The following is a 13,850-nucleotide window of genomic DNA, read 5'->3' as shown; positions in this document are numbered from 1 at the left end:
GATATATACATTTATATACACACACACATCTTATATATGGGAAAGAGCTCTGGGATCTAACATATATGCATCTCACTCTTGTATTTCTGAAGAATACACAGTCTCAGCCCAGGTGAGGTGAGGTGCAGGCCCAGCTCAGAGAGCAGCACAGCCCATGCCTTCTGATCCCAAACCCAGCACTTGCAGTCACCATTTGCTTGTTTTTCCAAACAAGACAGTGGCCTCTGAGATACCATCCTCCACTAAGTTATAATCTTTTATCTCAGGACGTTACACGGTTTCATATTTGCTGTGCTTTTTGACCTCAATGATTTCTCTGAGGAAGCATTTGCAAATAAACAGGAATTGTCCAACACGGACCACCAGGCAGCCCTGACAAATGTCTCCCATTGAAACTGGGAGCTTTTACTGCTGATACTTAGAGACGAGGTCATTAAAAAAAAAGAAAAAAAGAAATAAGAAATTGGGGGCTTCTCTGTCAGTCACTGGCTGTGTTGCAGCTTAAAAAAAAATCTTACCACAACCCAGGTTAAAGAATAACTCTATGAATAGTAGTTCCTTAGATCAGCCCAACACCTCTGCCTTTTCAGACTACTTTCACACACTCCCTCATTTGTTTTTCAAATAGTGTGATGAGGCCAGAAGGGAAGGAGCAAGTTCTATCCCCATGTTGCAGATGAGGAGGCTGAAGCCAGAGGAAATGACATAAAGAGCCAAGATAACTCATTTCATAAATGGTAAAAAGAACAGAGAACTGGCCTCCTAATCCCCAGGGCAAGCTCTTGCCTTAACTCACATTCAACGTGGCTTCTTCCTCTGGCAAATAACAGGTCTTTGGAGCTCCAGCTTCGGCTATAATACAAAAGCTGTGAGTTACACTGTTTCTACATTCCTTTCTAAATGAAAGAATTGAAGATTCCAAAAACACAGGAGGAAAAAATATATCCACTAGATGAAGAGAAAAATCAATAAACCTGTAATTCTTAAAAATCATCCTGTGGCCACGGCAAGATCTTATGATATTCAGAAAAATGCAATCCAATGACCAAAGGCCATTGCAAAATGATTCCAGTTTTATTTGCGACAATAAAATCAGACAAACCCCAACTCACAATGGTCTCCTTTCTTTTCCTCTCCAGTCTCATCCCCCTCACAGTTCTCTGCAGTCCCTCCCTTCTCTCAGCCCTCTGAGCCAACCCTCCTTAACATCCAAGCCTGGACTTTACTGCCCTTTCTCCCTATCCCACTTCCTGCTTCCCTTGCGCACCCTACCTCCCATCCACCAACCTGCTGCTCCTCTCACGTGGGTCTGCACCTGCTGCATGCTGGGCACTGTGCCAGGCCTTTACTTGCATCACATCATCCACCGCACCCTCCAAGAGCGTGCAGCTGCCCTGAATCACGGCCGATTATAAGTAAGGATGGCTCGGAAAGTTTCAGTTGAGGTCTAAGTTCGCATAGCTGGTCAGGGCAGCCCTGGAATTAAATGTGTCTGTCTCACACCCCCCTCTTTTATGTTGTATCTGTGGTCTTTGTCCACTTGGGATCTTTAAACCTTTAAATGTGCATTTTTAAAATTAAAAGTATTAGCGTGAAAGCTGTCAGGAGCTAAGCCTGCTTGATGTCTGCCTAGATCTGTACCTGATATAGACTGGCTCTAAATAAGACTGTCACATTTATTTGAACCTGCACTTACACCCCACCATGTGTAAATGCAGCCCTCTGTGAACTAACAAGGCTCTCCTGGCTGGGCTGGAAGGAATGCCAATTGTCCTTCCCATTCAGTTCAATGGCACTGAGGTCTGCTTCTTCCACTTGCCAGCCTGGTTGGTGCTGGCCATGTTACTTAGACTTTCTCTGCCTCAGTTTCTCCATCTATAAAATTGGCATGATCATAGGACCTATGACACAAGGTTATTGTGAGAATTGAATAGTCAACTTACATAAGGCATTTAAAAGGGTGCCTGGAATACAGAACCCACTCAATGACTGTTAGTCATGTTTACAGTGTAGAGTGAGAATTTGCATGCATGCCTAAATTTTATGCACATATATACTACATATATTCTACATATAACATGGTTTTCTCTGCATTTTTCTCATCTCATATTTAGCTTATAATTATATACCATCTGTGCTCCCTTCTTCTGAGTTACTAAACTTGATTTTCTTACATTACTTAATTTCTATTTTATCATGCTTTGTTGAGAACCAATTTGTTGTAAACTTGGGCAATACTATATTCAAATTTATCAAGTAGTGAACAAAATCCTGGCTTATTTGGAACTAGGGAGTACAAAATAAGGTGTTTAAAGGACTAGAAGCTGTGGGTAAAGGCAAAAGTGAAGACTTCTTATATTTAAATGGATCTCTGCTTCTCTCTGCTTTCCTCAAATGGAGAGTGGAATTCTTTGAACATGCAACTAATCTGGAAATCCGTTTCCCAGCTTGTATGTTTCAGTATCTTTAATAGCTTTGTTCCCTCCAGCTGAAAAATAGTATCTCCTATCAGCAGCAGTTTAAAGTGTCCCCGGAGAGTATCCTCTTAATATAAGGTCAGTGTGTTGCACTTAAGATGGCAAAATTCCCCTTGTTATGGCCCTATATGCAAGTGTTAAATGGAATAGATTTAGAAGCAGTGTGGGTGAGGACTTTCATTTTCAAATATTTAGCCATTTATTATGCAACCAAATTCATTCTCAAGCCCGAGCAGCTAATCAGTCTTCTCTTTCATGATATGTTATTATTAAATATGATGTAATATAATAGCATTAAGACAATGTAACATATGATACCATTTAGCATCAATAACCTGCATGCCACAGAGGCACAGAGGCTGTGTGATGTTTTTTATCAAGCCCTTCGTGTGATTGACAGATGGCCTGCGTCCATCCCTCTGACTTCTTAACTGCTCTGATGGGAGGATATGACTTTAGAGGCATTTTAATTCTGCAGGTGTTTCAAAGGCAGTGGAAAAAACCTTTCACACAGATGGAGGGGATTTCCTTTGTAACATGCATGGAAGCTTTAATGAATGTTTAGGGGAGAGACACACACGCATGAATAACTTTGCCTCACTCTGGGTTACCTCTCTAACTTACAGCTGCACTTTTCCAACAAAATTCCAAGAAATTCTGCAGGGCACTGCCTAGAATTTGGCAGCCTCGGTTCACTCACCTAGGTCCCTCAGCGAGCTTGACAATATGTCTCTAAAACAGAGGCTCCTGAACTTAGCAGCACAGGAGAATCATCTGGAGAGCTATTGAAAGCCCCAGTGCTCAGGCCACACCACTTATTAGTTACATTTAAATGTGGGGGTGTGAGCCAGGCATTGGTACCGTTACAGATGCCCCTGAGATGTCAGTGTGCGGCACCACTGGGAACCTCTGTCTTAGCATCTGTTCAGCTGTCTGTACTGGATAAACTTTGCAATCTCCGTGTACATGACCCTTATTTTGTAAATGTTTCATTTCTTTACGTTACCGTATTTCAGCTGAAATTAGTTTAGCATCTTTTAACTGCTAACAATTTGCTAGCTGCTTTCACATTCATTTAATTCCTCTAATCCCCAGAGTGCCCCTAAGAAGTTGTGTTGTTGTCTTCATGCTGCAGTTGACTGAACTGAAGCCCAGACAGCTTTCTTCACCGGAGGAAAACCTCACAGTTGGTTAAGGGGCAGAGTCAGGCTTGCCGCAGAAGCCTGCTTCTCAATGCAGTGTGGGCTCCCCCACTGTTCAGCTGCCTTATTTTCCTAGTCTTACAAAATCTGTTATTTTGTCCTGTTTATCCTGGTGTTGCCCTGGGTGTAATTTGCCTTCACTTTGTTAGTCTCTGGGTGTCCTTGACTATATCACCTGCAAGCCAATAAGTCATCACCAATAGAGTCATAAATTACACAGCTGGAAGAGAATTAGGAGATTTATTAGTGCAATTCCCTGCCTGATACATATTTTCCCCCTAATATTCTGATATTCGCACATAATCAAGGTGGGAAAGACAACAGGAAATGGCAACGTGAATCCTTCTCATTGTTTCCACGTCTCTGTCACCCAAGTCCTTCTGGTTGGCATCATTACCCGTGGTCAGGCTGAGGTTAGAAGGCCCCCAAAGACTATGTCCAGTTCAGACCTCAGAGAGGATATGGAGAGCTGGGGTCTGAGTCTTCCTCCTCCCGACCCTTAAGCACATACTCCTTTCACTAACCTCTCTTCTACCTGCCTTGTCATCTAATACTTTCAGGAGCAACTCCTATAAGCTCCAAATTTTGAAAATGACTCCTAAGATAAGTGGTTCCTGGAGAAGGCTTGTTTGGCTTACTGGTTATGTGGGAAGGTCATGGGTATAACCAAGACAGCCACTGAAGAACGATTTCTTCACTGCCCACAGAGGTTTGCGTGTTGCTACCGTGTTGCATTTTGTCTGGGCCCCAATTTTAAATGGGGAACCATGCCACAGGGATGTCCTGCTCTCAGAGAAAGGCCGCAAGGATGGCAAGTGAAAGCCAATGAGATGAGTGACATGTGCAGGCTGCCCACTGGCCCTGTCCTCACTGGGGCGAGTTCATGATGGTGGCCTTTCTCATTTCTCTTGGAAGTCAGCACAGTGAGTTGAGGCTGCGGCATTGGTACAAGTTTGCAAAGATGGCAAGCTATTAGAGCCTCATGATCTGCAAATAGTGTGTTCTTGGACTTTGAAATACAATTTAAATCTTATTTTTCTCAACTCCTTGCAGTTAAGGCAACATGTGTGAGCAGCTCACAGGACAGAGCTTCGCCCTGGGCCTGTCCCATAAGCCAGCCTTACCCACCTCCTAGGAAATAATCTGTGTAAACCGCTTTGTATGCTGTCACGGCAAGAATATTGACTATTCTTCACATTCCTTCCTCTGAACTACCTACTTAAACCTTTCTCTTGAATGCTGTGTGCCTTTTCTAGAGAGAGAGGGCTTTATACACACTGAAGAACAAATTCTTCATTCCTTTTATCTCCCACTGTCCCTGGTGGAGAAAAGAACAGGGAAGCAGAAGAGTCGGCGGAATTCGACTAAACAAACTGCTATAGAATTAACGCTGGTGTACATTTGTTTTCAATGTGCAATTTTAGGAAATCATCTGAAATCTGTAATACAGTACATTAATGGTGATAAGAAAGACATTTGATAACGTAACACCACTATAATGTAAGAGCAGATATTTATTCATATTATATTCATTAATATTAGAGTCCACATTACAGAGATATGTGTGGGATACAGGTCTGCTGTTCTGGTAAGACCTGGTATCTTCCTTCATTATGAAACAGAGCTCAGCAGTGAGTCATGTTTGTAAAAGACGTGGAAATTTAAAATAGGAGAAAAACATGCACTTGAAATAAATTTTATTGACCCCAGAGTCGGGCTGTTATCTAAGTACCTGTGCCCCAGGCCTGCACCATTTCCTTTTTGGAAAGCCCAAGTTCCACACCTTATGTGGGGGAAAACAAATTAGACTGCATCTTTCTTTATATTTTTCATATTTGGGTCCTAGTTACCATGACAATTTCACAAATCATCCTTTTAATTTCCTCTCTTTCTCCTCTCTTAACTCTTTACTTTAGTGCTGCAAATATGCCAGGATATACCGGCAAGGTTCATTTCACAGCCACCCACCCAGCAAATTCTAATATTCCATCAACAACCCCATCACCAGATTCAGAACTGTACCGGTAAGTGTGAATCCTATTACCCAATTTGCTCAGATACATTAGGAGGGGAAATCCTAATTATATTCCATTAAAGAACAATTAAATAGTAAAAGCAAATTTACATTGTTTTTAAAAATGGGGCATCAAGTCCGAAACAGAGAGGAGATAATTTTCCATTTTCCTATTGAGGGGAACTTCATTAAGCCTCGTGTGTGTTTCCTTTTTGAATCTTACCCCAAATTACACTGAAAACCAGGTGTATATTAATGTTATTGTTAATGTGGCCAAAAGGGGCATATGGAGGTATTTAAGGGACATTAGAGGAACGGCGTCTTTGCTTCTTAGACTCGCAGCTGTGCACACACATCACCCTTCTCTGTGACCGTCAACAGACACATGGAACACACCTCAGATACATGGTTACTTCTTGTGAACAGCCACCTTATTTTTTATAAAAGACAAAATTCTGTTGAAAGTCATATATGTTTTTAAACACATATTTTGCAAATTGAAAGCAGGAGATGTGGCCAGGCATGGTGGCTCACGCCTGTAATCCCAGCAATTTGGAAGGCTTAGGTGGGCAGTTCACTTGAGGTCAAGAGTTTGAGACCAGCCTGACCAACATTGTGAAACCTCATCTCTACTAAAAATACAAAAATTAGCCAGGCGTGGTACCGTGCACCTGTAATCCCAGCTACTCGGGAGGCTGAGGCAGGAGAATCACTTGAACCCGGGAGGCGGAGCTTGCAGTGAGCCAAGAGTGGCACTACACTCAGCCTGGGTGACAGAGCAAGACTCTATCTCACATACATACACACACACACACACACACACACACACACGTAGAAAACAGGAGATGTTAGATGCAAGGTTATTATAGATTCCTTTATTTGAAGCTACTAGTGAGAAGGAACACGTCATTGCTCATTCATTATAACTTAAATTTGAAAGCACCTGATGGAAGTCCTGGCCTTGCAAACTATTTTGAAAATGCAAATGCAGTCTGAACCAGGTCTAGTGGCTGGCCCAGTACAGATGAATAGGCTATCAGTAGGAAGGCGGACTAGAGGGAGAGCAGTTTTCCCTCAAAAGGAGAGCTTTTTCTCCTAGATCACATTCTTTTGGTAGAGGATTCATTTGTTTATCAAACATTTATTTTATTATATTTTATTTTTTATTTTTTGAGATAGAGTCTTACTCTGTCGCCCAGGCTGGAGTGCAGTGGTACAATCTCAGCTCACTACAACCCCTGTCTCCTGGGTTCAAGACATTCTCATGTCTCAACCTACTGAGTAGCTGGAATTACAGGCACGCACCACCATGCCCAGCTAATTTTTGTATTTTTGGTAGAGATGGGGTTTCCTCATGTTGGCCAGGCTGGTCTCGAACTCCTGACCGCAAATGATTTGCCCACTTCAGCCTCCCAAAGTGCTGGGATTATAGGTGTGAGTCACCGCACCCGGACTTATCAAACATTTATTGAGCATCGATTCTGGGCAAGGCACTGTTCAAGACACTAGATGTACAGGGATGAACACAAAAGTCCCGACTCTCAAGAGCTTATGTTCTGGTACAAAAGATAGACAGTAAAGAAGCACACAAGTAACTGAAGAAATGAAATAATAATCTTAGCTAGTGAAATGTGCTGGTGAAAGAAGACTGATTTAGTAGAGAGTGCCTCGGGAGGGGCTTGCTGAGCTTGGTGGTCAGGGAGAGCTTTCTGAGGAGGTGACTGTCAGGCCATGGGTACCAAGCCACAGCTCCTGCTCTGATCAACTTTTTAAACTTTCAGTAAGGCAGTGGCTGTGAATGGGAGCAGCTGCCATGCATAGGCCTCTTGAGCTGTGTCTCTGGTCCACCCAGCTGCTCATCCTCTCACTCAGTCACCCATTTGCTGGTGGATTCACAGGTTCTTTTACTAAGTCAACATATGTTTACTGTGTTCCAGTAAATCACAAGAACTGCTTGCAAGGCACTCACCCTCTTGCAATGAGAAATAAACAACTGCAGCAGAGGATGATGAAAAGTGTCTTAACGCTAATAATCAGTTCTGTTGACTGAGTAAATTGTGGGTACTAACTCATGTCACAGTCCCAGGATCCTGTGAGGAAGGGAATGTTACTATCCTCATTTTACAGATAAGGAAACTGAGGCACACAAAAGCTGCCTGGGGCTCTGGGAGGGGGCACTAAAGACTTCCCAGAGGAGTGGCTCATGCAGTGACTTGGAAGAGTGGGGCTTGGTCCCAGGTAAATAAGGGTGGCAAGCATTCCTCATGTTGCAGTAAAGGCACCATTGGGGGTGGGTCTCAGGCCCCAACTAGCCCATTGTATGCCACTGTGTATAGACAATTCCAGCATCCCACAGGCCCTGTGTGTGTGGCCTTTTCTAAGGTGCCTGCCAATAGGAGGCTTTATCAACGCATCTCACTTTCTGGATTGGTGATTGTCTTGCATCTCCAGGCCATCTGATGAAAAACATTTTAAAAGGAAGTCAGTGGCTTTCTAGACTAATAATTTGCACTTGGTTGTCTCTCAAAACACATTTTTTTCCAGTCTCAATATTTGCATGTATTTAAAAAAATTAATTCTGCTGCATATATCATATAACAACATAATATTATGAAGAGATATTGGTGTATAGTAAAATGGTTACTATAGTGAACATGTTAACATCCATCATCTCCATAGTTACCCACTGTCCCCTTCTCCCTGTGGTCAGAGCATAGAATCTATGACCTACTCAGCAAAAGTCCTGAATACGATACACTATGACTCTCTCTAGTCCTCATGATGGACTTTACGTCTGTCTCAGGCTTGTTCCTCCCTAGTATCTGCTACTTAGTATCTTTTGACTGACATCTCCCATTGCCTCACCCCCCATCGGATCCCTCATAACCATTGTTCTATTCATTATCTCTGTAAATTTCACCTTTTATTTCCTTTTTAGATTCCACATATAAGTGAGATTGTGCAATATTTTTCTTTCTGTATCTATTAGCGGAATGACTTCCAGGTCCGTCCGTGTTGGGCAAATGGCAGGATTTCTTCCTTTTTAAGGGTGAATAATATTCCATTTTCTTTATCCATTCATCTGTCAGCAGACACCTAGGTTGTTTCCATATGTTGGCTATTGTGAATATGATGCAGTGAACAAGGGAGTGCAGGTATCTTTATGAGGTGGTAATTTCATCACCTTTGAGTATATGCCCGGAGAAGGGATATGTTATTTTTATGTTTAATTTTTTTTGGGAAACTCCATACTGTTTTCCATAATGGCTGCACCAACCTACCTTCCCATCAACTGTCTATAATTTTTCTACACTCATTAACGCTTATTTTCTCTTGTCTTTTTGATGGCAGCTATTCTAACTAGTGTGAGGTGATATCCCATTCTGGTTTGTATTTCCCTAATGAGCAATGTTAAGCGCTCTTTCATATACCTGCTCACCATTTTTGTTATCTTTGGAAACATGTCTGTTCAGGTCCTTTGTCCATTTAAAAAATTGTGTTATATGTTTTCACACTATGGAGTTGTATGAGTTCTTTATAAATTTTGGATATTAACCCTTATCAAATATATGGTTCCCAAATATTTCCTTCCAGTCTGTAGGCTATCTTTTTATTCTTGCTGATTGTTTCCGTTGCTGCACAGAAGCTTTTTAGTTTGAAAGTCATATTTACTTATTTTTGTCTTTGTAGCCCAAGCTTTGGGTGTGATATACAAGAAATCATTGCCGAGGCCAATGTCAAGACACATTTTGAAACATTAAAAATCTATTTCCAAAGGCAGAGCTGGTAGACATTTAGACAAGTAATATATATTTACTTCACGTGAAGGACATAAAACAATGTCAAAATTAAATATATCCTTATATTGATCATTTAGACTCACTGTCCAAACAGCTGGAATAAAACCCTGTGGCTGGTTTATGATTTATGAAGGATCCAACTCAAAGATTCTTTGTCTGTCAGTGCAGATATAAACATTGGTAATCCCTCATCTTTTTTTGTTCACAATCCATCTTCTCACCTGCAAATCTTGGATCTCACCCTGATATCTGATTGCTCTAACATATCTACACGTAATCAAGTCATCTAATGTGTGATTAAAGGTTCCTATTATCTTTCAGATAAATCTCTATTTCTAAATGAAAAACTGTCCCCTACTGTTACTCCCAGAGAATTTCACTTATACCTTTCAGCCAGACTCTCACATCCAGATTCAGGTCCATGGCTGACTCTTGGGGATCTTCTCAATTCATCTCAATACATGTACTGCACACATGGCTTTCACCCATGGCCCTAATATACACACATACTGCGCATAGGGCTGTCATCCATGACCCCAGAGTGGGGACCCAGAGCCCTCTGAGGTAGCTTCTCTGGGATTCTTATTCTCAGGGTGCAGATAACACTCTAGAGAAAATGACACTAACCAAAGTGTCACCCACAACTAAGTGATGATTTGTGCTGGGCCCAAATGTCAAGGCCTGCACCTCTGCATTCTCCCCTAACAGCAGCTCCTGGCAAGCAGTGGTGCTCTGGCATGAAAAAGCACAGTGAGGAGGGGCAGGAGGGATTTAAATTTGTAAAACCTCACTGTGCTTACATAAGCACTGTGCCCTCCAGCAGGAAGGCCTGGTCCTTGTGATCAAAAAATTGGGCCTTCCAGGCTCCTCACATCATGAAGTATCACTCTGATTGTATCTAACACTATAAGTTATTTTTCTAAAACTTTCCAGTGAAAGTGGGAGCCTTGATCTCTCTCTCATGAGTATCATGAGAACGTAGTGAGCTAACTTCCTCCTGACTGTTTCTGCTTGATCTGATGCATTTTTTCCTGTTATTTCTAAGAAGTCATCTTCACACGGGCATTCCCTGGGAACTCCTGAATATTAGCTGCTACTGTACTCTCACTGCTCCTCTGCAATGGGTTCCTCACTTATTAAGAGCTAATGCCATTCCCTGTGATGGCAGTCTTCAAACCCCTCTGTGCCACGCGAGCTCTCAGTCCCTTCCCCGTGCCCCTCTCAGCTGGTCTTGCCTCCTGCTTGCTGGGACGCCCAAGGTGACTCCTTCATCTTCCCTGCTAGTGCACCCTCCTCCTCTCCACATCCCAGACTCTATTTCTGTCACCGCTGCCTCCCTTTTCCCCCAGGAAGACATGCTGTCACTTTTCTAAAATACTGATCATTATCTCTGAGCTCTCAGTCCTGTGGTCCCATTAAGTCCTGCTTCCTTCCTTCCGCCCCACAGTGCTGGCCTCTCCCAGCTGGCCACTTGTTTATGAAGAACCCCAGCAGGGTCTCCCCATTGCTTTTCTCTGAGCTGCCACCCTGTTCTGTCCTCTCATTCCTTTCACTTCTAAACTTCCTGAAAAAGCAAACAGCTAATCTCCCATGCCTTCTGCCCTAACTTCCTTCCTGCCCACTCTCTCCTCAACCTGAACCTTCTGGCTCTAGATTCTGACACCAGCAGTTAAGTGACATGCTCCTGCCTGTCAGGTTGTAGAATGGAAGGGGGGACAAAAGAGAGGCCATTGGATCCACTTGATTCTGAGGCAAGGAACAGTGCATTTGGTTGGATCTCTGTAATCGATCAAACTGCACTGGTGGTTTGGAGGTTTTCAGTTGTTTAGGCCTCAAATGTTGATGTAAAGAGGGTCCAGGGCCATAAACTCCCCACACCGTATTTGGAGCAAAGTGCACAGGGCCCCCACAGTGCCTCGGGATGAATATTGGGATGGAGTGCAGACTGAGAGGGGACAGTTGGAGAGATCTGAAGTGAGGAGATGGGGTGTGTTGGAGGTGGGGCAGTCATGAGCAGGGGAACATGGGCACAAATGCTTTTGTTAGCTCCCATTTCCACCACAGTCCAGTGTTTCTTGCCCACATCCTCCTACCAGAATGTAACCTTCACAGAAACTTGCCTTCCCATCTCTGCAGCCATTTCTCACAACATACTATATATATGTGTGTGTGTGTGTATGCATATATATTTATATATAAAGCAAAATAAAATATCAGTTCGTGGTGATCATAGCATAAAAACAAAGCCGTCTTAGATGTAGTCGCTTTATAGAGGGTTCATTTCCCACACTAGCATTGTAACTTGCTGCTGATACAAACACTGCAATGTGTGTGTGATTCAAATAGCAGCAAATTCACAGCAAAATTACTTCAGGCCATGGGCTTATGGGGTTGCTTATAATAGCTGGCCCAACTCCTGTGACACTGGGGCAGCCACCTCCAGGCAGAATAGGGAGTATGGGAATGCCACTAACCCAAGGTGATAAAATATCACTTGCAAAGCATTCCACATTTTCAAAGCTTTTTTAAAAAAATTTATTAATTATCACACCAAAATTGATAGGGCAAATTTATTCCCACTGGGTAGATAAGCAAAGTAAAACGAAGCCCAATCATGAATCTCCTGTGGGAACAGGCAGCTTAAACGCACTGGCAGAACCAGTAAAACCCTGTGCACAGGCTCCGGCCCACCGGCCTTGCCTACCCTCCCCCAGCAACCTCTGGATGAGGCCCAGGCCCCACCCACCCATGTCTTCTCCTAGCCTCTGGCCTCTGGGTGAGGCCCAGGACCCCCACCCATGTCTTCTCCCAGTCCCTAGGTGAGGCCCAAGACCCTCCCACCCCCCATCTCTTTTCTAGGACTCTGGGTGACCCAGCCACATCTTCTCCTAGCCTCTAGGTGAGACCCGGGTCCCCCAACCCATGTCTTCTCCAGGTTGCTGGGTGACCCAGTCATGACTTCTTTTGGCCTCTGGGTGAAGCCTGGGTCCTCCCACCCATGTCTTCTCCAGTCCTCTGAGTGACACAACGATGTCTTCTCCCGGCTTCTGGGTGAGGCCGGGGCCCCTCCCACCCATGTCTTCTCCCAGCATCTGGGTGGGGCCCAGGCTTCCCCCACCCATGCCACCCATGTCTTCTCCAGGTCTCTGGGTGACCCAGGTATGTCTTCTCCTACCCTCCGGGTAAGGTCTGCCCACCCCGTCTTGTCCCGGCTTCCCTGTGCCTAGTCTGTGGGCCCCTCACTCCTCCTTGGTGGAGACTCTGGATGCCCCAGCCACCCGGCCCAGAGAGTCTCTCCTGAGTCCCCTGCGCGCCCTGGGCGCTCCCCAGGCCTGGCACGGTGCGGTCGGGTTCCTTGGGGGGCTTTCTGCAGATCACCCCCTTTCGTAGCACCCGCCATAATTCTCTCCGCAGGGCAGAGGCTCAGTCCCTGAAGCTGAGTGCTCATGAGTCATCGTGGGCCTCCCTGCCTGCAGTGCGCGCTCTCCTCCCCTTCCCGCTCATGGGTATCCTTAGTTGGATGAGGTTATACGTTTTTGTGTCTTTTATGTGTCATTTTTCTCCTTGTCTCCCCATCCTGCCGCAGCGTCTTACAGAGGGAAATGGCAGTTGACCTCTTCCGTCACCAGGCTCCGCTGTCACGACTGGTCACGACTGTGAGACCCTACAACCCCTTCAACAAGAAGGAAAAAGAAACCCTGGACTTCTAGAGGCGGCGGCCCTGCGCGGGCTGTCCAGGCGCTCTGCCCGGAGAAGGCCGGTGCGGCGGTGGGAAATAAAGGCGGCTTCTGCCCGGCGCAGTGCGGTGTGGTGGGGTCGCTGCTCTCCACGGGCCTGCGCGTCCCTGCCCGGCCCCGCCTCTCCCCTCCTGCAGGCGGCGCTCAGCTGGGCCCGGGGCACCCGCCCCTCAGACTCCAAAGCCTCCGGCAGCAGGGGAGCAGGGGTTGTGTGGCAGAAGACTCCTCTTTAGGGTTGGAATATTGGGTCCACCTAGAGGTCTCACATCCGGACCACTTCAGAGCAGGGATTCTACAGCAGAGCAGACCATAGCAGATCTCAAAGGCGATCTAGTCAAAAACCCACATGCTGTCAGTGGGAACACTGAGCTACTGAGGACTGTGTTCTTCTTTTTCTCCCAGAGGACGTCACACAGGGGAACAACATCTACACTCTCTCTCTCTCTCTCCTCTCTCTCTCTCTCTCTCTCTCTCTCTCTCTCTCTGAGATGGAGTTTCGCTCTGTCTCCAGGCTGGAGTGCAATGGTGCAATCTCGTCTCACTGCAACCTCAGCCTCCCAGGTTCAAGAGATTCTCCTGCCTCAGCCTTCCTAGGAGCTGGGACTACAGGCACTCACCAC

General features: G+C 44.9%; 1 protein-coding gene across 1 annotated transcript in view; it reads left to right on the top strand.

The window, feature by feature from the left end:
• Positions 1-13,288, top strand: part of SPMIP7 (sperm microtubule inner protein 7) — a 53,921-nt gene extending 40,633 nt beyond the window's left edge. Inside the window, exons 8-9 of the mRNA XM_012458749.2 lie at positions 5,596-5,703; positions 13,080-13,288. Coding sequence (XP_012314172.2) covers positions 5,596-5,703; positions 13,080-13,203 — 232 coding nt within the window. The 3' untranslated portion in view covers positions 13,204-13,288. The remainder of the gene's footprint in view (positions 1-5,595; positions 5,704-13,079) is intronic.
• The last annotated feature ends 562 nt before the right edge of the window (positions 13,289-13,850 follow it).

This window comes from Aotus nancymaae, unplaced genomic scaffold, assembly GCF_030222135.1.
Source record: "Aotus nancymaae isolate 86718 unplaced genomic scaffold, 86718_ANA_hifiasm-v0.15.2.pri h1tg000065l, whole genome shotgun sequence".
Classification (NCBI taxonomy): domain Eukaryota; kingdom Metazoa; phylum Chordata; class Mammalia; order Primates; family Aotidae; genus Aotus; species Aotus nancymaae.
The sequence above is the reverse complement of the archived record's forward strand: the minus strand, read 5'-3'. Positions and strand labels throughout refer to the sequence as shown.